General features: G+C 39.2%; 1 protein-coding gene across 6 annotated transcripts in view; it reads left to right on the forward strand.

Moving 5' to 3' along the window:
* Positions 1 to 24,663, forward strand: part of ARID1B (AT-rich interaction domain 1B) — a 425,587-nt gene that overhangs the window by 310,691 nt on the left and 90,233 nt on the right. For all 6 annotated transcript variants that reach the window (XM_018053399.1, XM_018053402.1, XM_018053401.1 and 3 more), the window contains one exon: positions 17,772 to 17,861. In XM_018053399.1, the coding sequence (XP_017908888.1) occupies positions 17,772 to 17,861 (90 nt within the window). The remainder of the gene's footprint in view (positions 1 to 17,771; positions 17,862 to 24,663) is intronic.

Below are 24,663 nucleotides of genomic sequence, written 5' to 3' on the forward strand. Positions count from 1 at the left end.
GTCTGCTGATGGACATATAGGTTGCTTCCATGTCCTGGCTAATTATAAACAGTGGTGCGATGAACATTGGAGTGCATGTGTCTCTTTCAATTCTGGTTTCCTTGGTGTGTATGCCCAGCAGTGGGATTGCTGGGTCATATGGCAGTTCTATTTCAGATTGCTTCTTTAGATGGCAATAATTAGGGACGGTGTCTCTAAGAAATTAATATTCGAACAAGAGGCTCAGTGAATGAAGGTCAAAAGCAAGTCTAGGAGTGAGGTATCCAGGTAGAGCAAAGAGCGAGTACGAAGGCCCTAAACAGGGGTGTGTTTGAGTGCTGGGCAGGGGACCCAGAAGGAAATCTTTGGGGCTGAAGCATAGTGGGGAAGGGAGATGGAACAGAATGATAGGTGGTTAGATTAGAGGGCAACCCAAGACCAGCTTCTGTAGGGTTTTGTAGGTTATGATTGGAATTGAGGAATTTAAGTGTGATGGTGGAGAAGGCAGAGAATGGCATGATCCAGGGCAGACTGTAAAAGGGTCATTGTGGCTGCTGAGTGGACTATAGAGGGGGCAGGGCAGAAACAGTGAGACTCGTTAGGGGGTTGTTGCAGTAGCCAGGGGGAGGGTGGGGGGCTTGGTCATGGCTAGATGTGTGGGTAGCAGTAGTGGGGACAGGATGTTTTTGGCCTGAGAGATTGGTGGTAGACAGTGGTTCTGTCCAGTGGAAGACAAAAGAAGGAGTAAATTTTTGAAAGAGAAATCTGGAGTTTGGTTTTGAAGATGTAGCATTTGAGAAGCCTATATGGCATCCGGGGGAGAAGGCACTGGCACCCCACTCCAGTACTCCTGCCTGGAAAATCCCATGGACGGAGGAGCCTGGTAGGCTGCAGTCCACGACTTCACTTTCACTTTTCACTTTCATGCATTGGAGAAGGAAATGGCAACCCACTCCAGTGTTCTTGCCTGGAGAATCCCAGGGATGGGGGAGCCTGGTGGGCTGCCGTCTATGGGGTCACACAGAGTTGGACATGACTGAAGTGACTTAGCAGCAGCAGCATATGGCATCCGGAGGGCAACTTTTGAATAGGCAGCTGGTTATACGAAGACTCTGGATTCTGAGTAGAGATCTAGGCTGGAGAAAAAAGCCTATGAGTCGTTAGGGATCTAGATGCTGTCACCCAGGACACCTGTCCTGCACTACAGTCACTTGGAGGCCCAGTGAGAGCACAGATGGCTAGACCCCACACCCAGTTTCTGACTCAGTAGGTTTGGGTGAAGCTGGAGACTTTGCGTTTCTGGCAATTTCCTAGCTGAAGCTGAAGTTGCCGTCTGGGAGCTCCTGATCTGGGGAATGAGTGAGGGCAGGGGTTCTCAACTCTGACTATGTGAAACGTCCTGGGCCGGACCCCACAGATGCCAGCTTAATGGGTCTGAGTGGAATACTCTGTGGTAAGCTGTCCAGGTGATTATTATGTGTAGCCAGGGTTGGAACTACTGAGAGAAGAATTCTGAGGACTGAACCCTAGGGCACTCCAAAATGTAAGAGACCATGAAGAGGAAAAAGAACAGCCAGTGACAGAAACGGAAAATAAGGAGAGTCTGGTGCTCTAGAAGCGGTGCAGAGTAAGATTTTGTGGAACGTGAAAGAGACCACCTGTATCCATTTCAGCTAACACTTCCCTTGACTTTAGAATAGGCAGGGCATGTTTTAAAAGGAAACTAGTACTCCCAGTTATGGTCATGTATGTATGGGTTATAAAAAGCTCAGAGATAAATAACTCATTTTTTATGGGGCAGCATATTACCTTTTTAAAAAAAAACTTTCTATAGCTAGGTTCTAATTCAATTGAAATTATAATGTCATGGGAATAAATCTTTTTGATAAAATAATTGTTATAGTCTCCGGCTTAATTCAGTTAGTAATAGAATCCCTTATTTTCACAGTTGTTCCTTTAAGTCTACTTCACACAAAATCCAAGAATCGTGTCATTTAAATTCTGCTTGCAAAAAAGGCAAAAACATGTATTTTTAAGAGAGTTGAACCCCAGTTTTTTGTTTGTTTGTTTATGTTGCATGTTACTTTTTACTGAAAGTGGACAGAGTAAACTAGCTTAGTATTCCCTGTTTCAGATCTGCTAAAAGTGGCTTTGGGTCAGATTTTCCTCCTTCAGAACTGAATTCCTTTTGCCTGGATCCATCCTGCCCATTACCAACCGGCAAACTCCTACTTACCCTTCAAGACCCAACTCCATTGTCTGTTCTTTTGCAAGATCATACCAATCCCTCCATATCAGAGAGAGTCCTACTGTCTATCCTGTTGTTTAGGGTCCTTTAGATAGCCCAGGAGCCTCCTGAAGGCAGTGATCATTGCTTCCTTTTTATCCTCAGTGCCAAGAACAGTGCTTGACAACTAAAAGGCACTCCAGAAATGTTGGCCCAATTAAAAAGAGTTCGCAGTTCTCTTAGAATAAACAAGTATTCAAGAAAAGAAAGTACTAAAATTTGTAACTTACATAGCCTTTCATCCTATGGCTGGAAGCCATCTTTCTGCATCTGTGTTTCACAGTTTATGTGCTAAGTTGTTTCAGTTGTATCTGACTCTTTGCAACCCTATGGACTGTAGCCTGCCAGTCTCCTCCGTCCATGGGATTTTCCAGGCAAGAATACTGGAGGGCAAGAATGCCCTCCTCCAGGGGATCTCTCCGACCCAGGGGTTGAACCCACATCCCTTATGTCTCCTGATTTGGCAGGCGAATTCTTTACCACAAGTGCCACCCGGGAAGCCCACAATTCACAGTTTATGGGATCATTCTATTTGCCTTCCCCCGGGAAGAGATTCCACTGTGATAAGATTATTCTGTTTTCTTCGTCTCAAAAACAGAACCTGAAATAGTGGTCCCAAAATCTGTCAATTTAAACCAGACCTCTACATATGTAGACCCTGCCTGATACTAATCCATCATGTACAGAAATTGTGTCACATAAGTACTGTAGCAACATTCTGGGCTTATGTATTGTCCAGTTTTTTTCATTATCTCATTTTTTTTTAATTAATATCTGTTAGTAACTAACCATGTCTTCAAAGAAAATGGCCAATTAGAAACAGATTGGCTCTTGGGAGGGTTCTGTCATTACCCAGATGGTCAGCACTGGCTAGGTAATTTTAGCTAAGGGCTGGAATGTTGCTAAGGGCAGCAACACACGAATAATAGGCTCCAGATATGTGAAAGTGACAAGCAGAGGTAGGTAAGAAACACGTATTCATGAAAAAGGATACTTGCTGAACGTTTATTTAAAATCTGAAATAAAAGCGTAGATAAAAAACACATAAGGATGTGATCCAGAATGTCCTCCTTCCTGTTTGTGCTGCAGCAGTTAATATCCTGCTCTCTTGGACTGGTCCCTGTATCAGAGGCTCTGCTGACCTGGGCTTGCCCACCAGGCCCCTCTGCAGGTGCCTCTAGAGTGGTGCTTTGCCCATAGCCTAGTCATCCTTTGTTCCTAAGAGGCATACTCCTGAGCTCATCACCACTGCCCACCCCACCCCACAGGCTACCCTAGTACCTTTAAGTAAAAATAATAGAGGGTTGGTTGTGCTGCCTAGAACATAGAGATTTCAGTCAGAAGCCTTAGGTTTCTTTTCTTTTTTCTTTTTTTTTTTTACCATTTATCATTTATTTATTTATTTTTTACTTTATAATATTGTATTGTTTTTGCCATACATCAACATGAATCCACCACGGGTATACCTGTGTTCCCCATCCTGAACCCTCCTCCTACCTCCCTCCCCATAGCATCCCTTTGGGTCATCCCAGTGCACCAGCCCCAAGCATCCTGTATCCTGCATCGAACCTGGACTGGTGATTCGTTTCACATATGATATTATACATGTTTCAATGCCATTCTCCCAAATCATCCCACCCTCTCTTTCAGCATACTACAGTGCTTTCACTTTTGCTATTAAAAGTTGTTTTATACCAAGGAAGTTTTATCATGACAGTAAGCTCTCATTATTAAGTGTAATTATAAGCGCAGTGAATTTTTAAACACTTTGAGAAAATAGTATTATATTTTAGTACATGCAGTAATTATACATCTATATAGAAAATACGTAGAAACCATGTCACCTGCAATGCCAGTATTTTTACTGTCGGTCCCAAATTTATATATACTATGCCATTTTCCTCAAATCCCAGTAAACCCCCAGGCTGTATATCTTTTCCTACCTTCTTTCATCCAGAAGTAGCACAAAAATGCCTGTGGACTGACCATGTGTCCCACCTTGCTGTCTGGAAAGCATGGTCCCCCTCCCTGCAGGGTCTCTCTGTGTAGACTCCTCTTTGGGTCCCTATGGTAGATGCCAAACATCTTGACACAGGTGAGCATCACTGTGTGGGTACTTTCCATAGCTACTTATGTTTACACTTGAGAGTTGTCCTGACGTATTGGGACCCATAATGATAAATTTGTGACAAGAGGGGATGGAAGCAAGTGAAACGGTTATTAAAGGAAAGGAAGTCCCTTGGCTTTCAAAAGGCCTGTCTCTATCAGGCAGTATAGAGCAGCGATCAAGTGGAAAAAAGGGAGCAGGCAGGCGCCTCATCTAATCTTTCTCCTGGGGGCCCAGGTGGACAAATTGGCACCCCTGTTCACAGCTTTTTTTCCCTCTCCCCTTTGTACCATAAGAACTGCTAATCGGATCCATGCTGCTGCAACTGCGGTTAGTTATTAACAGAATAAAAGCAGATTTCTTCAAAAGAACGGGTGGGGGAAACGACTATACAAAATTGCAAGGTTGTTAGAATCTTAAATGCACAGCAGTCGATTTTTTCCCTTATTCTGAATTATACGATGAATACAACTCTTTCATCTGTCACTATACCCATTTCTTCAGAAGGCAGCCAAATATTAAGCTTCTCAAAGAAAAAAGGAATCCTAGAAAGAGGAAAAATATTGAGGAGGAATAAGAATGGGTAAGAGTAGGGGGAAATTAAGTTTTATTTTTATTAATTTGTCCTCTCAAGAGAAATAGAAACTTGCCTGCTCTATGATTTCCCCTCCCCTGCCTCTTACCTTACATCAAAGCAAGGATTAGAACAGATTTAGCTGGTAGCTATTCTGCATTTTGTGTCTGGTGTTCTGTAGGAGTAAAGTTCAGAACCTATGTCTTTCTTATAGATGACAGAGTACTGTGGATCTAGACTTCCGTGTGGAGGACAGGCTAGCTATGTTATATCCAAACAAATCTTCTCTTTCCTCAAAGAATTTTCTGCACCTTAAAGACTTTTAAATTGTATACCTGAGCTTTAAAGCTGTCGGAAAGAGTGTATGTTTATGAGGATGCTGAGTACAGGCATTGAGCAGATTTTCAGCATGGTAGTTTGTATATTTCAGGGTGTCTCTGATATTCATAAGGGATACCTCCTGAGATCATCAAATATCACAAAGATGGAAGTGGCTTCTGCTTTCAACCAAATTAAATCTTTGGTCATAACATGTCTTCACACATAAAGTTGATAAACTTTCAAGGTTTTGTCTTTTATTTAGTGGTATTTCTCACAAAGAAACAGTTTTTAATCACTTGACCAGAATTGGAGGAGTAAAGATCTGAACCGAATGGCAGTGGGAACAAAGTGAGCACCCAGGTTAAGCCACATTGCTCAGGTCCCTCAACAGCTGTAGCACAAGACTGAAAATCATGCCTCAGTAAAATCAGACCCTGCCCCTCTCTCACACCTTGTAGGTCTTTTAGGAATAGTCCAGACTAAGAATGTTACATTTTAGTGCTGAGAATTTCCTATATGTGTTTAGGGCTCTGGTTTATCTTGAGTTAAAGATTTTAGAGATCGAAATAGTAAAGTCTAATAGTCTGCTTTGGAACCAGTCTGTTGTTGCATGTCCAGTTCTAACTGTTGCTTCCTGACCTGCATACAGGCTGGTTCCAAATAGGGAAAGGAGTACATCAAGGCTGTATATTGTCACCCTGCTTATTTAACTTCTATGCAGAGTACATCATGAGAAACACTGGGCTGGATGAAGCATAAGCTGGAATCAAGATTGTCGGGAGAAATATCAATAACCTCAGATATGCAGATGACACCACCCTTATGGCAGAAAGTGAAGAAAAACTAAAGAGTCTCTTGATGAAAGTGAAAGAGGAGAGTAAAAAAGTTGACTTAAAGCTCAACATTCAGTCAGAAATCTTAAGATGATGGCATCTGTTCCCATCACTTCATGACAAATAGATGGGGAAACAGTGGAAATAGTGTCAGATTTTATTTTGGGGGGCTCCAAAATCACTGCAGATGGTGATTGCAGCCATGAAATTAAAAGACACTTAACTCTTTGGAAGGAAAGTTATGACCAACTTAGACAGCATATTGAAAAGCAGAGACATTACTTTGCCAACAAAGGTCCGTCTAGTCAAGGCTATGGTTTTTCCAGTAGTCATGTATAGATGTGAGCGTTGGACTATAAAGAAAGCTGAGTGCTGAAAAATTGATGCTTTTGAACTGCGGTGTTGGAGAAGACTCTTGAGTCCCTTGGACTACAAGGAGATCCAACCAGTCAGTCATAAAGGAAATCAGTCCTTAATATTCATTGGAAGAACTGATGTTGAAGCTGAAACTCCAATACTTTGGTCACCTGATGCGAAGAACTAACTGATTTGAAAAGACCCTGATGCTGGGAAAGATTGAAGGCAGGAGGAGAAGGGGATGACAGAGGATGAGATGGTTGGATGGCATCATCGACTCAATAAGCATGAGTTTGAATAAACTGCAGGAGTTGGTAATGGACAGAGAGGCCTGGCATCCTGCAGTTCACGGGGTTGCAAAGAGTCGGACACGACTGAGCGACTGAAACTGAACTGAATAGTCTGTTTTACCTTGTATTCCCTTACTTGACTTACCATGCACCTAGTGAGAGAGCCTTTTAGTTTCTTACCTCCAGTTCTTTGTAGGAAAATGTCTACCCAAAAGGACTTTAATGAGTGTCATGTAGTGAGGTTATCCAATGGGCTTCCTTTGGAAAGACATTAGGTAGCTTTAGTACTTAATACCAGAGGGCAATTAGAAAACTTGTGGTTTGAATCCAGTGGGCCAAGTGAAATAATAATGTATAATAGCAAGCTTACAAAAAAACAAAACCCAGAGAGTTTATAGTACAACCCTTTGAGGGCATAATTTTTATGTAGAATGGGTGATAGGCCTTTGCAGCTACTCTGTGTTGGACTTCAGCAGTGAAGTTAATAGTGAGACTCATAAACCTGAGACTACAGTGGAGGGGATAGTTGGAAACACAGTACAGCAGGTATTTGCGTGTTTGGAGTGAAGATATGTGGTTCTTGTAAGAGTTCCGTCATGTTCTTGGGGATTTCTTCATTACCTTCATGCCTTAGAAGTACACATATTATGCCTCTCAGTACTGATTTTCATTTTCAGGAACCAGTGACACATCAACAGTTTGCAATTTCTTGGGTAAGGACTTAGGAAAGTTTTACCCTATTTTGAATGAACTTTTAAACCATAAGACATAGAAAGGTTTGTCATCCAAGGTTCATGTTCCCTGTTTGAAGTTGAGGGAGCAGGTTGCTATGGCTCTTTGTTCCCATTTGGAGGGTACAGGTAGAGGAAAGTGTTCCTTTCTGTTTTATACTACTCTAGTGTGAGATAGAGTTGGTTCACAGTAAGGTATTGTGTTGACAGCCTGTTCACAGCTGGCTTTCCACCTTCCTTACCCTGATAGAGCACCTCCTGGTAAGAGTGAGATCCTATTTAAAACACACCAAACATTAGTAAGTACTGGGAGTCCATAGTCAAGTCCTTTAGTAAACTGTTCACTGTAAGCACTAAGCTGCACACTGAGCAGATTCCGCATTTTAAATGTCTGCTTTGGAGCACACTGGGGTAGCTGGCTTCATGAATCTGAATAAGTAAAAAACTTTTCCCTTTATTGAAACAGATTAAACAGGAGACACCTACAGAGAGATGCTATACTCAAAATAATTTATGGATTTTCCAAAACATCTAAATAAATGCCAAATCTAGGACATTCATTGAATTTATGGATTATTGAAAGCTCATTTTTCACTCACACCATTGCTCTTGGTATTATGCAGGTATTTCGGTTTACTATAAAGATGACCAGGGAAGTCTTTGCTGCTGGCATTGCAGAACTGCACTATCTAATCACATTGATTTGGATATGATCGTAGATAAGATGTTCAGTGATTTCCGTAGATATGGAGCCCACCATGCTATCCTCCATTGCCATCTATAAACAAAATCATGTTTGTCCTTTATCACAGCAAAGAAAAGATCCTAACCAATACTTTGTGTTAGGATCAGCTATTTGTAAAGAGGCCTTACAAATAGCTGAGAAAAGAGAAACAAAAGGCAAAGGAGAAAAGGAAAAATATACCCATCTGAATGCAGAGTTCCAAAAAATAGCAAGGAGTAATAAGAAAGCCTTTGTAAGTGAGCACTGCAAAGAAATAGAGAAAAACAATAGAGTAGGAAAGACTAGAGATCTGCTCAAGAAAATTAGACATACCAAGGAAATATTTCATGCAAATACAGGCATAATAAAGGACAGAAATGGTATGAACCTAAGAGAAGCAGAAGATATTAGGAGGTGGCAGTAACACACAGAAGAACTATATAAAAAAGATCTTAATGACCCAGATAACCACAATCATGTGATCACTTACCTAGAACCAAACATCCTGGAATGCGAAGTCAAGTGGGCCTTAAGAAGTGTCGCTATGAACGAGGTAGTAGAGGTGATGGAATTTTAGCTGAGCTGTTTCAAACCCTAAAACATGATGCTGTGAAAGTGCTGCACTCGTATGCCAGCAATTTTGGAAAACTCAGCAATGGCCATGGGACTAGAAGAGGTCAGTTTTCATTTCAGTCCCAAAGAAGGGCAATGGCAAAGAATGTTCAAAGTACCACACAATTGCACTCACTTCATGTGCTAGCAGGTAATGCTCAAAATCCTCCAGGCTAGGTTCAACAGTACGTGAACTGAATACTTCTAGATATTCAAGCTGGATTCAGAAAAGGCACCAGAGATCAAATTGCCAACATCCATTGGATCATAGAAAAAGCAAGAGAGTTCCAGAAAAACATCTACTTCTGTTTGCTTGACTACACTAAAGCCTTTGGATGTGTGGATCACAACAAACTGGAAAATTCTGAAAGAGATGGGAATATCAGACCACCTTACCTGCCTCCTAAGAAACCTGTATGCAGGTCAAGAAGCAACAATTAGAAATGGACATGGAACAACGGACTGGTTCCAAATTGTAAAAGGAGTACATCAAGGTTGTACATTGTCACCCTGCCTACCTAGCTTATATGCAGAGTACATCATGCGAAACGCTGGGCTTGAAAAAGCACAAGCTGGAGTCAAGATTGCTGGGAGAAAGGTCAATAATCTCAGATATGCATATGACACCACCCTTATGGCAGAAAGAGAAGAGGAACTAAAGAACCTCTTGAAGGTTATTAGGTAAAAGACCAGGACACCAAAAAGAGTGTCTAACAGGCTTTAATGGGGAAGCACTCCTGGGCGGGGTTCCCGGACCCTATCGAGGCAGGTCAAGGAAGTCCGGACTGTGCTGGAAAGTGGTTTATATGCGTTCGTTGTGGGGGATGGTCAGGCCAGATCGCCCAAAAAGGTAAGGTTAGTGAACGGGGGTTCGGATAGGTCGCCAGGCGGAGTCGTCGCGTGGCTGGGGTGGGGCGGCTTTAGCTGGCGAAGTGTGCTGCCATTGGTCCCCGGTATCTGGGAGGCTCCTTCCGCTAGGGACTTCACCCGCTGGCGGAAGAGAGGAGGGGCGGCCCATCATGGCCCCGGGGTCCGGCCTTTCAAAGGTGAAAGAGATGAATGAAAAAATCTGGCTTAAAACTTAACGTTCAGAAATCTAAGATCATGGCATCTGGTCCTATCACTTCGTGGCAAATAGATGGGGAAACAATGAAAATAGTGACAGATTTTATTTTCTTGGGCTCTAAAACCACTGTGGCCAGTGACTGCTGCCATGAAATTAAAAGACCCTTGCTCCTTGGAAGAAAACCTATAACAAACCTAGACAGCATATTAAAAAGCAGAGACATTACTTTGCCAACATAAGTCCATTTAGTCAAAGCTATGAGAGTTGGACCTTAAAGAAGGCTGAGCGCCAGTGAACTGATGCTCTTGAACTGTGGTGTTGGAGAAGACTCTTGAGAGTCCCTTGGACTACAAGGAGATCAAACCAGTCAATCCTAAAGGAAATAAACCCTGAATATTCATTGGAAGGACTGATGGTGAAGCTGAAATGCCAGTGCTTTGGCCAACTGATGTGAAGAGCTGACTCATTGGAAAAGACCCAATGCTGGGAAAGATTGAAGGCAGAAGGAAAAGGGGATGACAGAGTATGAGATGATTGGATGGCATCACCGACTCAATGTACATGAGTTTGGGCAACTCTGGGAGATGGTGAAGGACAGGGAAGCCTGACATACTGCAGTCCGCGGGGTCACAAAAAGTTAGACACGACTGAGTGACTGAACAATAACAACAAGTACTTTGTGTTTTAGAAATGAAGTAGCTGCAAAATATAAGAAATTATATCCTCCAGAAAATCTATAAAGTCAAACTATGGCAGAGGAGTCTCATGTTCTGCTTGAGAGAGCTGATTTCCATAACATGAAGTATGAGGATGTATTAGAAAAATGCAACCCAGTGTCTTAGTTTGGGATGCACAGAATTGAATAATGAGTGACAGTGCAAAATGAAAGTTGATCATGACTGTGATGTATTTGTAATTGGTAGCAGTAATTTTTACAATGTGTGCTTTCAAAAAAAACTGCAGCAACTCCTCACTAAAGTTAGTGACTACCAAGATTTCTTGAAAAGTGGGAGAATAATTCAGTTGCTAATTGCTCAAAACTATAAAATATATATTGATTTTTGTAGCAGCAGTCCAGGGAAAGAATGTGGTCATAGTAGAATTATTCACAAAATGGAAGTATTCCTCATTTCTTCTCAATATTCAACAACAGCCACAGCTGGCAATTTAATTCACATAATTTGCAGGTCGTGTGTTTCCTAACAGGCCTGTCTTACCCTTATTAATTAAAAAAAATAAATTATGAATAGGATCAAGTGTTTGTCACTAAACACCTCATGATCCCCGCACACCCTAACGATCTTTATTGAGCAAGATGGGCTAACAAAATCGTTAAGGTCTCTGTGAGTCAATGTGTCATTTCATGTTAATTTAAAGAAGCCAATCCTCTTGAAATACTAATGGTGAAATATCACTTAGTACAGTGCCTTGTATACAGTAAGTACGGAGAGGCTTTTTTTAACATCATTTTTTACATTGAAGTAAAACCATCTCCAGTTTATATAAGAAATTGTTAAGACAGATAAATATGCTTTCCAGATGTTGCTCTGTGTTTATCCACTTTTTCCCAGTGTCAGTTAATGTAGTAAAATTGGAGAGGGAGAATGGATTCGAGGCAGGAAAGTTGAGAACTGGAAGTGTCTCTCAGTAAAACTCCAGATTTACTCTGTTGATTAATTATATCATTATTCCACCTTGGTTGACTAAATCCATCTTGTGAAAGTGAAGTCACTCAGTCATGTCCAACTCTTTGTGACCCCATGGATTATACAATTCATGGAATTCTCTAGGCCAGAATACTGGAGTGGGTAGCCTTTCCCTTCTCCAGGGGATCTGCCCAACCCAGAGATCGAACCCAGGTCTCCCACATTGCAGGTGGATTCTTTACCAGCTGAGCCACAAGGGAGGCCCAAATCCATCTTAGGTTGATTTTTTTTTTTTTTTTAAACGACAACAGTGTGAAGGGAAGAAATGCTCTTCTCCTGGCCACAACAACTTTTGAAAAATGAGATTTATGGGTATTTCTTTGTCTATTAGTATTATTTAGAGATAGCATGGTATTACTTTTAAAAAGGTGAATGATTTGCTTGCCAGAGGCTGTTGTAGTTCAGAGTTAGTGTGCTTGTTCTTACTGAGTTCCTGTAGTTGTATGCTATAGTAATTTAGAAAGGAATTAACCCAGAGAAATTTTGGCCTCAATAAATAATTAATGTAGAAATCCTGTTTATCTCATGTTTATTCTCTGCTGCCCCAACACAACAGTGATAGAGTGTAACTTAAATATGATTGCATCTAATCAGTAGTTCTGATTTATTTGTTTCAGTCTTGCCAAAAAAAGTTGGGAGCATAAAACTGCAAGGAATTGCTTCTCTAAAAATATATCTGCTAAATGCACTTGTCATTTAAATCTTAGAACTGCACTCGAATTAAGTGCTGGGGAATCCAGGGCACCCTATACTAGATCTGATTGGAAGAGGGCACAAACTAAATTCTTACTGGCATATATTTATGTAGGCCTCTTTACTAAGTTTGGAGGGTGTGCTGGCTTTCTAAGTCATCGCTGTTGTTAATAAATGCCATTTAATATTTACTGGCTTTCTGAGCAAGTGTTCTTGAATGTTTCTTTAATGATATTGTAGTTTAGAATAGGGATCAGTGACTACCACCTTTGGGCCAAATCCAGCTTGCCACCTGTTTTTGTAAATAAAGTTTTATTTATGCTGCTCTGTTTACATGTTGTCTGTGGCTTCTTTTGCACGACAGCAGCTGAGTTGAATGGTTAGACAGAGAACATATGGCCTGCAAAACCTGAAATGTATCCTGTCTGGCAGTTTATAGGGAAAAGTTTGCCTATTCCTACTCTGGAATAGTAAGATAAAGCTACATGATCACTGATAACTTATAAAGATCTAACTATTAGTCTGCACTTGGTTTGTGGAGTAGTCAGCCACACATTTATTTAATCAACAAATATTTATTGAATGCTTACTTATATGTCTGGTTCAAAGCATATAGTAGGGGAAAAAAAACAGAGTTCTCAGTACTCACAGAATTTATGTTCTGGTGAGAATAGGACAAATGATACAAGGAAGTAAGATAAGAATTATGGGGAGTGTTAAGACTGTGCTGCCTATAAGAAAGAGAACTTAAACTTGTAAGTACTGACTGTCCCACCATCTTGGTCTATGAAGTATACCAGGCTATAATATATTCATGTCTCAGGCTGTCCACTGTAAGTTATACATTACTAGATGTGTGCTAATTAACCAAAAGTATACCTATTAGCCTGTCTCTCTCAGTTTTGTTATAAACTAAAATCCTAATGTTTTGTTCTTTCAGATGTTTAATTGATGATTATTTTGATTTAGTTCTTAAAAGCTATTTTTAATTAGAAAAATTCCCTCAAAGCCTCTCCTAGTGTTAAAATCCTAAGGAAAATACTAGCTAACCAAATACAATAGTGTGTGTGTGTTCAGTTGTTCAGTCATGTCCGACTCTTTGCAACCCCATGGACTACAGCCCACCACACTTCTCGGTCCATGGAATTTTCCAGGCATGAACCCTGGATTGGGTTGCCATTTCCTTCTCCAGGGGATCTTCCCAACTCAGGGATTGAACCCAGGTCTCTTGCATCTCCTTCATTGGCAGGCGGTTTCTTTACCACTGAGCCGCTAGGGAAGCCCCAAACTCACGATTTTACACACACACAAATACTGAGGTGTAGAGTATATATGTACACATTGGTGTACATAATGTCTTCACTGAGAGAGGCTAGAAGCAGTAATTCCTCAGAAACAATGAGCAGGCCCAATGCCCAGATTTTAGTCTCTTAACACCATTCTCCACTAAAAAGAACCAGAGCTCTGAAGAGAGGTGATTGATTATAGGACTGGGGTGAGGAAAATAAAAGATGAACCTGTAATACCTTGTGACTTCTACAAAATAAAGATTTGAAGGAGCTTCTAATGGTCAAAGCTGGAACAATTTGAGCAACAAAATAATGGCACAATTGGATTTTAATCCATGAGTGTGTGAGTTTTCTGTTCAGTATGACAAATCATCACAATTTAGCAGCATAAAACAACACACATTTATTAATCTCACGTTTTTCCCGGTCACAAGTCCAGTCACAGCCTCACTCAGTCCTCTTCTCAGGGCTGAAAGGCTCCAGTCCAAGTGTTGGGTTGTCTCATACTCATCTGGAGGCTCAACTCAGGGATACTTTGCTTCTAGTCTCATTCAGACTGTTTGGAAGAATTTGTTTCTAGTGTTTGTAGAAGTGAGGCCCTGAAGTTCCAGAGGCTGCCTTGTCCTTGCCGTGCAGCTCAGTTCCCATCATAGAAGCTTACTTTGTCAAGGCCATCGGGAGCATCCTTCAGCTCAAAGAAGGCCTAAGCCCTCTCTTGGCATCAGGCCTCACAGGGTTACTTCCCGTTTGATTATTTCAAAGTCAACTGATTATGGACTTTAATTATGTCTATAAAATCCCTTTAACTTTGCCATATAAAATAATTTTAGAAATGATATCCCATCACTTCTGTTATATTCTTTGATTAGAAACCAAGTCACAGGTTCTGCCCTCAGTGAAAAAGTGGAGATTACATAAGAATTTGACTCACTGGAAGTCATTCTGTGATGTGTCTGCCACATTGAGTCCATATGGATAGAAGCAGTCTAATAAATATCTAAACAAGTGGAGAAGAGATTATTCTTCCTCATAGTAGATTCCCATTCACAAATGTGGAAGGAAAGAGGGAAATAAAGAATTACCATTAGCAAGCACCATTGTAATAAATGCTGCAGACAGGATTCTCTAATGGATGCTAAAATTAGTAGGTGCAAGATTGAGGAGACACAGGATTTGCAGAGTCTCAAATATCTCCCCTAAGATACTCATCAACTACAAAGAGTAAAATGCAGTAACTGGTTTTTGGAGCTTGATAGACAACAGCTTTGCCAAGTTATCAAGGCAAAAGTCACCACAAATGAAACATCAATGTCATTAACCTCTTGGTAGAATGAACTAAAAAGGGCACAACACTTTTATCATACACATCCCAAAATGCATTACCTTGCTTCAGTCCTGACAAAATAACAGACTAAGCCAAATTGAGGAACATTCTACGAAACAGCTGATCTGAACTCTTCAAAAGCATCAAGGTCATAAATGTAAGGAAAGACAGATTAGACTGAAGGAGACTGAAGAGAGATAACAACTAGATGCAATATGAGACCCTAGAATGGAAAAAAGAAGCACTGACTGGAAAAAAATGGTAAAATTCAAATATCTTTAGTAATTTCTTACCATTTTAAGTTCCTCTTGATAATTATATAAAGGTTCTATAAGATGTGATCACTAGGAGAGGTGGGCTAAGGGATATACGACAGCCCCTTATACAGGTGGTGCTAGTGGTAAAGAAGCCACCTGCCAATGCAAAAAATGTGAAAGGTGCAGGTTCGATCCCTGGGTTGGGAAGATCCCCTCAGGGAGGAACTGACAACCCACTCCAGTATTCTTGCCTGGAGAATCCCATGGACAGAGGAGTCTGGCAAAGAGTTGGACACAACTGAGCACAGCACTCTTGTGCTAGCTTTATAGCTTTACTCTGAGTCTTAAATTAATTACACATAAGAGCTCTTCTGTAAAAAATTTTAATGTAAACTTGTGCTTAGAATTTTAAGTTGGCAAAAGCAGACATTAAGGTCATTTACTGATGTTTCATTTTTTAGTTGCATGAAAAATTGTGGACAGTACTGTGTACATAGCCATTGAAGAGTGAATACCTCCATGTGAAGTGGTGGAATTTGTTGTACCTCACAGATAGTGCTTACATCACCACGTTGTGCTTACATCATCATAGACACAGACTAGGGGCAAAATGAGACTTTCTTTAAACACTTAGTTTTACTATTAAAGCCTTCTCATGAATTTGGTTTATTTACTACATATGAAAACATTCTCTTTTAAAATAGTTACCACACTTTGTTTAAAAGGTTTTACTTAACATCATACATATGACATATAGAAATCTATGGTTCGAAAGGTGTTTAGTTATTTAGGTTGGTTCAGAAAGCTCTGAATTGTCGTCTTTATATGGACAGTGGACAGAATTGGATCATCTGTATTATGTTTCTCAAACATGTTTTCCGATCATGTCACAGTCATCTGCTGTGACTATGCTTATACCTATGCTAATGGGAGATGAAGTTATTTCTTAGTAACTATGAAACTACCGATGGAAAGACAGGGATTGAAACCAAATGGAGAATTTAAAACAGTTTGGGCAAGTCTGTCATTACCATGAAAAGACTCTTTGTTTCTTTAAAGGACAGATTTAGTAAATGAGTAGATAACTCATAGCTTTAAAGAGAGATCTCTTAGAAATGCACCAGACAACCACTAGTGCTGCTTAGATATGGCAGTATTTTATAAATTCATGAGCTTTCTTACAGCCTTTTTTATGTTTACTTGAAATATGGTATATAAGAGCAGTGCCTGGGGCATGTATAGTGTAAGCAGTGGTGTCCTGTATTAACATAGAATTACTGGTTTTTGGTTTTTTGTTTTTTTTTTTACTGTCATGAGTCTATGAATTCAGTCTGTCATGTAGAAACAATCATTAATATGTAAGCACTTACTATCTTACTGCAACTGATTCCCCAGTGACATTTTAAAAAGTCAGTATTTGGCTGCAGAGTGCTTTAAATTTCTAAATGGACTGGAGCTTAGGGGCCATAGGGTATTTCATAGGAAGCACATGACCCTGAGTGGACACACAGCAACTTTTGTGTATCTGTAGCCAAGTTGATGGCAGTGTTTACCCTAGAAGTTGTTTTTACCCAAATGTAAGTATTTTTGCTTTATTTATTTGGTACTAATACTAATTTACTGCAGATGTCTAAGAGTAAATGAATAGTTAAACAGTGCTTTGAGGATTATGCTAAATTCATCTGCCTTTGTTACTCTGTAATACTTTTACTCAGAAATGTATCTATACTTCTGAGGCGGAAAGTGAGCTGATGGTTCTTAAATTAAAAAATCATGTCTCTAGACCTCATATAATTCACTGTCTGTCTTTAGTTAATAAAATAAAATTTTTTGTTTTATTTTAATAAAGTTAATTAAAGTGTTTTGCTTTAATTCCTATTCTCAGATTAAGGACCATGAAATAACAAAGATTTATTAATTATTTGTTATGCTGATGGAGGGACTAAAGGAGTAAACAACTTGATTCCTATCTCATGGCGCTTACCTTTTAGTTTGAAAAGACAAAAAGCAAAAATTAAATGGAAATCAAATAGTCGGTAAATAGACACTATTGCTCTGTTAGCAATAAAGATTAAAAGATGCAGAATAGTGTTTCTTCTTTAGTGATAATGTACACTATATTTTATAGTTGTGTGTCTTTTAATTGAGCTTTCCTTCTAAGTTTTTGTTGAATCTATGATTGACTTAGAAGTTTTTTAGAAGTCAGTTGTTATTGCTATCTTAAGTAAATATTACTCATAAAAGATTGTTGGCCACTATGCTGCTTGCCCACTTGGGAGTCTGAATTGACTTCATCATTCTGGGATTTTGTTAAATGTATTGTAGAAGTGTGGGTCAAGAGATTTGAGCTTGTAGATTGATTTGTGAATTTGGGAACTCATACAGTAGAAAATTGAACTTTTCAGGAGGTGATTTGATAAATATGTTTATGCATGCTTCCTCTTTGCTTCACAAAAAAAGTATAAAATATCACTCTCTTTGAGCTGTATGTTTTTCTTTGTGGAGTGATACCTTTTGTGATCATGAAGATTAAATACATGAAACTGTGTCTTGGTTTTACACAATTGTAATATTAATGCAGAGGGTTCCCTATCCCCACTTCCTCTCCTGTGTTTTTACAGGAAGTCAGATGCCCCCCCAGCCACCTGGGAGCCAGTCAGAATCCAGTTCTCATCCTGCCTTGAGCCAGTCACCAATGCCACAGGAAAGAGGTTGGTCTTCAGTTCATATCTTACATACCTTTGTGTTTTGAGTATATAAGGTTTAAGTGAGTTTGCTTACCTATGTACCTGCTTATACACATTTTTTTAAAGGCTATTATATTTTCTCATCAGATGAAAGAAATACCTAAGAACCTACATATAACAATAAATACTGAAAAGAAGGGTGGTTTCTGGTAGATTGAGTGGTTTTACCAAATCCCAGTTCAAGCTCCAGAGAATCTGCATGTCCACATAGAACCAGGAAGTATAGTTTAAACATGACTGCAGTCTGATATTTGATCTAGCTGTGTAAAAATGACTATTAATCATTGAATTTTGGTATTGATCCTAATGAGGTAAAGTGCATCTGTTTAGCTGTTTTGATCAATTACTTATCCCATGATATTTAACAGTTAATTTTTAAATGCATGATAAAACCTTATATTGTAGAACTGTAGGATCTTAGAAATGGAGCTGACCTGGAAGACTGTAGAGTCCATTCATCTCAATTTATGAATAAAGAAATTGAGGACCGTAGAGGTTCTATATGACCTTCTCATTCTCAGAGACTAGTTCGTGTCAGAGCCAGAAAAAGCAATGTGAGCTTTTCCTGAGCATTCAGGTTGTCCCGCATCTGCAGACTCTGACCTTTCACTCAGTTCTGCAAGTTGACCGCCATATATTATTGCCTTGACTGAGGCCTTAGTCCTTCATCGGTTTGCTTCTGTCTTCTTTCCCCCATTTGGAGGAAAAGTTACTCTTACTGATGGTGGAGATGGTGATCTAGCCTGGTGAGTGTAGACAGGATTTACAAGTGTGCTGTTCCCTCTAGTGCTGTGCCCGGCCGCCGCCTCCTACTGCCCGCGAGTCAAGCCTTGCCCGCTTGCCCCGCCCCCTGCAGTGGAGATGCCACTTTGCCTCACTCCCCTTCCTCTCTCACTTGCCAGGAAGACAAAAGTTGCTGGCTTGGTAGCTAATATTTAAAGGCTCCTGACCCCTAATTTTATAATTATTTCTGTATGAGTTGTAAAGATGATAATTTGTTTCTAATTAGATGAAGTTGCATTTATTTTACATATTAAAAACTCAGCAACATGTTATTTAGAAAGTTATACCAATAAAAAGATGGATTACCCTTATCTCTACATCATTTGTGTTAAAATGAATGTTTAGTAGGAATAAAATGAAATTTTAATTTCTAATACCTTTACATATTTAACTTATCATTTAATGTGCAGTTAATACTTTAATTCCCTTATCAAAATACTACGATATGTTTTAATAATGGAGTAGTAATGGTTTTTAAGCTTTAGAGTGCATGAGAACCATCTGGAGAACTTGTTAAGCTGGATTGCTAGGCCACACTGCAGGTTTCTGATTCTGCATCAGAAAATCCACATTTCCAACCAGTTCCCCAGTGCTGCCGATGCTGCTGGTCCAAGGACCATACTCGAGAACCACTGCTTCATAATGGTGCTGTAGTGTGTTTTAATCATTGTGTGATGTGTGTATTTGTTTCTCTATAAACTTTCCTCTGTGGCCTCCTGTAAATTGGTCTTGTATGTCACATCCTCTGTATAAATCGCTTGTTCTGTGTTAACTCCCCTATGGCTCTGTTGTCTGGGAAATATGACAGACACTTCTGGAAGGAGCACTGGAGCCAAGCCAGTGGGAGTTTCCCCAGACTCCCTTTTCGTGGCTATCAGTTGTACCTGCCTTGTGGTACTGGGTCAAGGAAGTGAAGTAAAAAAGAATAGAGGAAATTATCCTGCATTGAAAGCCCACTCAGGCCAGCCCCAGAGCTAAAATGAAGATATTTGTTATTTCATTTTCACCATAAACCTGTAACATCATTCCTACTAGGAGAATTCTGCTTATTTTGTAAGCATCAGAAGGTAAGAGGTACTTTATTTGGAAATCCTACAATAAACCTTTATTGCTACAAACTGAAAAAGAACCCCTCTTCTACATTCCCCGGTATCTTTTCAGCCCCTTCCACCTGATACACATTTAAGAAATTTAAAAGTGTAGAATGCCAAATGTGAAGGACAAGATGATAGGAAATTTAGTTAAATCAAACTTTTAACCTAAATGAATACATTTGCAAGACAAAATCCAAGGTGTTCCTCTGGTGTTACTGCATGGAAACCACTTGTTGATATGTTTGGGTTTTTTCCCCCTCTTTTGTATAGTGTGATTTCGGTAACTAGTAGTGGATACATAACTGACAACCAGGCTAGTTTTAATGACCATTTCCTTCAAATAGTAAAAGACAACTTTTATAATTTGCTGAATCTGAATTGATTTTTGTGAATGTGCTCTTCTAACTTCCCTGAGCCTGTGCTGGAGGCACCATGTGCATCCCTTGGATGGTGCTTTGCCATGTATGAGTTAAATTTCCTCTAAAATTGGGTAGCAAGTACTTTTTTTTTTTAATGACTTTATTTGTTTAAATATAGGAAGATATGCTAGCTCCTACCTGATAACATTTGATCATGTGTTTTAATGGCAGATGACAAATCATTTTAATGATTTGATACAATAATGAAAAGCATTTTTTGTTTGTTTTACCATCATTTGGTATGTACCAACAATATATATAGTGCAAAGTAAATCTAAGAAAGCCTTTACTATAAAATTCCCCAGTATTGATTCCCATGTAATTTAACTTACTTTATACCTTTATAAGTTATATACCCTCTCCCCTTATTTAAGGAAGTAATGAAAGAAGAGGAAAAAAATGTATTCAGTTAGCATCTAATTTTTTAAAATGTATTCTTTCTCAGAAACCATGGACCGTGATAGACAAGATAAGGCACAGCTTCTGTACTGCTGAGTGCTAAAATAACCAAGCTAAACACTTCCTTTTACACTTACTTGTTTTAACAAGTAAGATTATAAGAGAGTAAAATTCCACAATTATACACATTTTCTTTATTATACCCATAGGAGATAGATTTACTTTAATGGCGAAGAATCCAGAAACACACTTGCCCAGAGACACCTGCACAAAACAAGCCTGCTTTCCTGTGGAGTGCAACGTTCTGGGTCCTTCCCACACTCCTTGTGGGGGTCAGCCGGGCTGACCTACCACCCTGGTACTCAGTCCCTTCAGGCTCAAGAAGTTGCTGTCTTGCTCTGCTGTCATTTTGGGGGTTTGATCTTTGTATTCCCATTCAGGAAGAACATTTATTAATAAATTACATATCCTGTTGAGAATTTTGCAAATCTGAGGCTGTCCTAGGGTCCGAACCATGCTGGCAGCAGCAAGGCCATCTCCTTGTCCCAAGGTTGAGCACAGAGTCCGTGCTCCATCTAGACCTGGGGCCCTGCAATGCCCACCCCCTCTTTACTTGGTGGTCCTGGTGTCAAGTATATCAAAAAGCAGCAGTCACAAATTCATTTTCCCACATTGTGTGCAGGCAAAAATAAGTGTATCTATAGTTTGCTATTTCCCATCTACAAAGGTGTATGTGGGTATGGCCATTAGAATTTACAGGAAGGAGGGAGACACTCTGGAGATCTATTGACTTCTTTATCCTTATGTAGTATTGTCTCCTCTATGTCTCATGTACTTCCCAGTATAAAACTTGATTTATACTCTTCTGTTTGCATACTATGTGGTGCTTCTTACTAAGTGAATAAAAAAAATATTAGTTCAGATTCTTTGCTATTAACTTTTTCATTACTGATGTTTGTTCTTTTAAAACGTCAAAACTTCAGCTTAGTATTGCCATTGATTTTTATTTAAACCAAATCTTTTCTCTCTCTCTAGACCTCATATAACAACATGCTCTCACCCAAAAAATCAGATGCTATGAATTATACCAACTAAGGCATTGGAAGAATAGTTAAGATAACCCTAAAATACTGAAATATATTATACGAGAAAATTGTAGCCAACATGTTTAGATTCACTTTATCCTTATTTCTTAATCTTTAACATATGTATCTTAAAATTTGAAAAGGGCAGTAAGAAATGGCTTACTAGTAGATTGTCCTGTTTTCTAGCAGGGAATATAGGTTGGCCATCTGAGTAGATAAATAAGTATAATTATTATTAACATCAAAATGATCACATTTTTAACCTCTGTAAAATGTTAAGCTTAATGAAACTAGCAAATGCCCTTCTAGTTTATTGGATTAGCAATTAGGTGAAAACGTTTCGAGAAGGCTTATTTATTTGGACAGATGTAGAGAGGTTCAGAATTAATTTTTTGAAAACCTTTTAATTGAATTCCCTTTTAATTTTCACAGTGGTGTCTAGTTAAATATTCATGTTAGTGCTAGTGGTTTTCTGAAGGTCTGAACTAGATCTGGATTCTCAAAATCAACATAGGTTATTTAACCCTTTTCATCTAGTATGCCAGCAGGGACTTCCTTAGTGTAATCCCATAGTATTTGAATAATTAGAAGATAGTAATGAGGATTTAATTAGTCCTTGAGATATGCTGAAAGCAGAACCACTAAGAACCTTCCCTTTTGGATATGGCTTGCAAGCAGAATTGATGCTGCTCCCAGACTGTGATGTGCTAGGAAATATATTCTGTTGCTGGAGGCAGTACTTAGGCACCATTCCGTGACCGTATGGAGGGCGTCTGGGTGAAATTTTCCAGAATTATTGGGTTCCCCCACCCCCAGCCTTCATTCTTGTCCAACTACAGGAAAACCTTTCTTCCTCTCTCAACTGTTTAAATAGGTTTGTAGTTAAAGTCTACAGTATTACTATACCTAATTGAGAATTGTCTTTTACTGTATCAGTGATGCCAAAATTAGACAGGCTAGACAAGTTGTGTAGCAGCTACTCTGTAGTTTCAGGACAAGGAAAAAAATAACAAAATATTGCAGTTTTACATATCTTGAGTATTTAATCCAGCCAAACTTAGTTCTTGACAGCTGTATGTCAGATGAATCACAAAATTCTCATCTTTGGAATCTGATATTCACAGTGATATTTATCAGTAGCTCCATTTTTATAAACACAAATAGTGCCATTTTCCAGACAAAGTGTGTAGCAGATGGGTGAGCTCAGACATTTAGATGTACTTTTTTGTGTCCTACCATAAGAAGGTGAATCAGAATCTGTGTACTTCAAAATACAAGGTTACAAACTTACATATTTTAAGTAGATTGAATAGAATATGTCTTTGTTCTGTAATTAATCCCAAATGTTAAATGCTTTGATATAGTTTTATTCCCACTCTTTAATGGTGTATGTTAGCTTCTTTTCAGCATGAGTAGAATTCCTCATCAGATTTCTAAGCACATTCTATTTGGATGGGGTAAATCTTTCTCTTCCTTTTTAATGGGAAGGACAGAAAAGAGATCTCTTAAAATAAATCCAGTGTCTTTCTGTAGATTAGACTGAACTCTTGAGGGCCAGAACCAAATCTTATTTATGCCCTGCATCCTTATGCTACAGCAACACCTTCTATATAATAGGTTCTCAACAGAGATTGAGTTGAAGGACAGAAAATAATTCAGCCTTCACAACCATTCAGAAGTTTCAGATCTATTCAGACCACAGAACAACCGAAGAACAAAATGTTTCTTGCTCTGAAATTAAGAAAGCTTACCATATTGATATGTCTTTTTCACTTTTACCATTATAAGTCATTTGCTGTAGCACAGTGTTTCTCTCTCTTGCACCAGATTAAAGCTGCCACTTCCATCTTCCATTCTTCCAGAAATATTTCTACAATCATACAGACAAAGTGTCATTCTGAGATGGGTTGCTCACACCTGGAGCCTCACAGTAAAATCTGTTGTTTAGAGGCCAACCATGTTCTTTGCAACCCCAGAATATTTAAAGGGAAATAAGTAAAACTTTGGAAAAGTTTTTAATGCTGCTGGCTTATTTCCTAGTGATATCCACACCAAAAATCAGTTTTGAAATTTTTAAAATTATTTTTGTACATCTTAGTTGACCTAACTCAGTTGCAAGAACAGATTAACCAGTAAGTACAGAAATGGAAGATACCACCGAGATAATGGTTAAGGAGTTGGAAATGGGAGTGTGTGTGTGTGTGTGTGTGTGTGTGTATGTGTGTGTGCGTGCACGCGTGCACACACGCGCGTAAACCACAGAAATTATTTTGTCACTCTTTCTCTGAGGTTCTCAGAGGAGGATCTCCCAGTCGACCTGTCTATTTGTTCTTGCATGTAAAGAAAGGTTCTTATCACTTACATTGTGAGCATACTAACTGTAAAATGATGTTGCCTTTCAGGACAAGGGTATTGTCAAAAAGAGAAAGTAGATTCCTTTCCTCAAGCCTTGTTGTGTAAATATAGTAGATCAGAGTGTTAAGGCATTCATGACAGTCTACCCTCACCCCCAGATGCAATTAATTTAGCCTCCACTCTTAATTGAGGATCTCTTTTTTATAATCGATGGCAGATGAAAATAAACTCAAATGGGAGGTATCGTACAAGAGAGACTATCTAAGAAGTTGTTTCTAATTTCTTCAGCCCCAGAACTCTGCCTCTGGGCTGGATTGTGGACCAAGCCAAAGCTAGTCAGTAATGAAGGGAATAGAAGTATAGGAATTGTATGAGGGTTAGCGTTGAATTCCTATTAAGTCTGCTATCTAGAGATCTGTTCACCAAAGAGCTCGGGGAAATAAATACCACTACAATAAAAATCAGTTTGTGTTTGTTGTAGAATCATCAGTCTAAATTTTAGAATATTTTAAAAGAAGCGTAGTTTTGTTACTTTCGTACGTGCAGTAATTTTTTTGAATTGCCGATTAAAGCTTGTTTTTAATAGTTAACACTCATATGTAATTGGCTCATTATTCTTCCGTGAAAGTAT

Source organism: Capra hircus, chromosome 9 (assembly GCF_001704415.2).
Source record: "Capra hircus breed San Clemente chromosome 9, ASM170441v1, whole genome shotgun sequence".
Lineage (NCBI taxonomy): Eukaryota > Metazoa > Chordata > Mammalia > Artiodactyla > Bovidae > Capra > Capra hircus.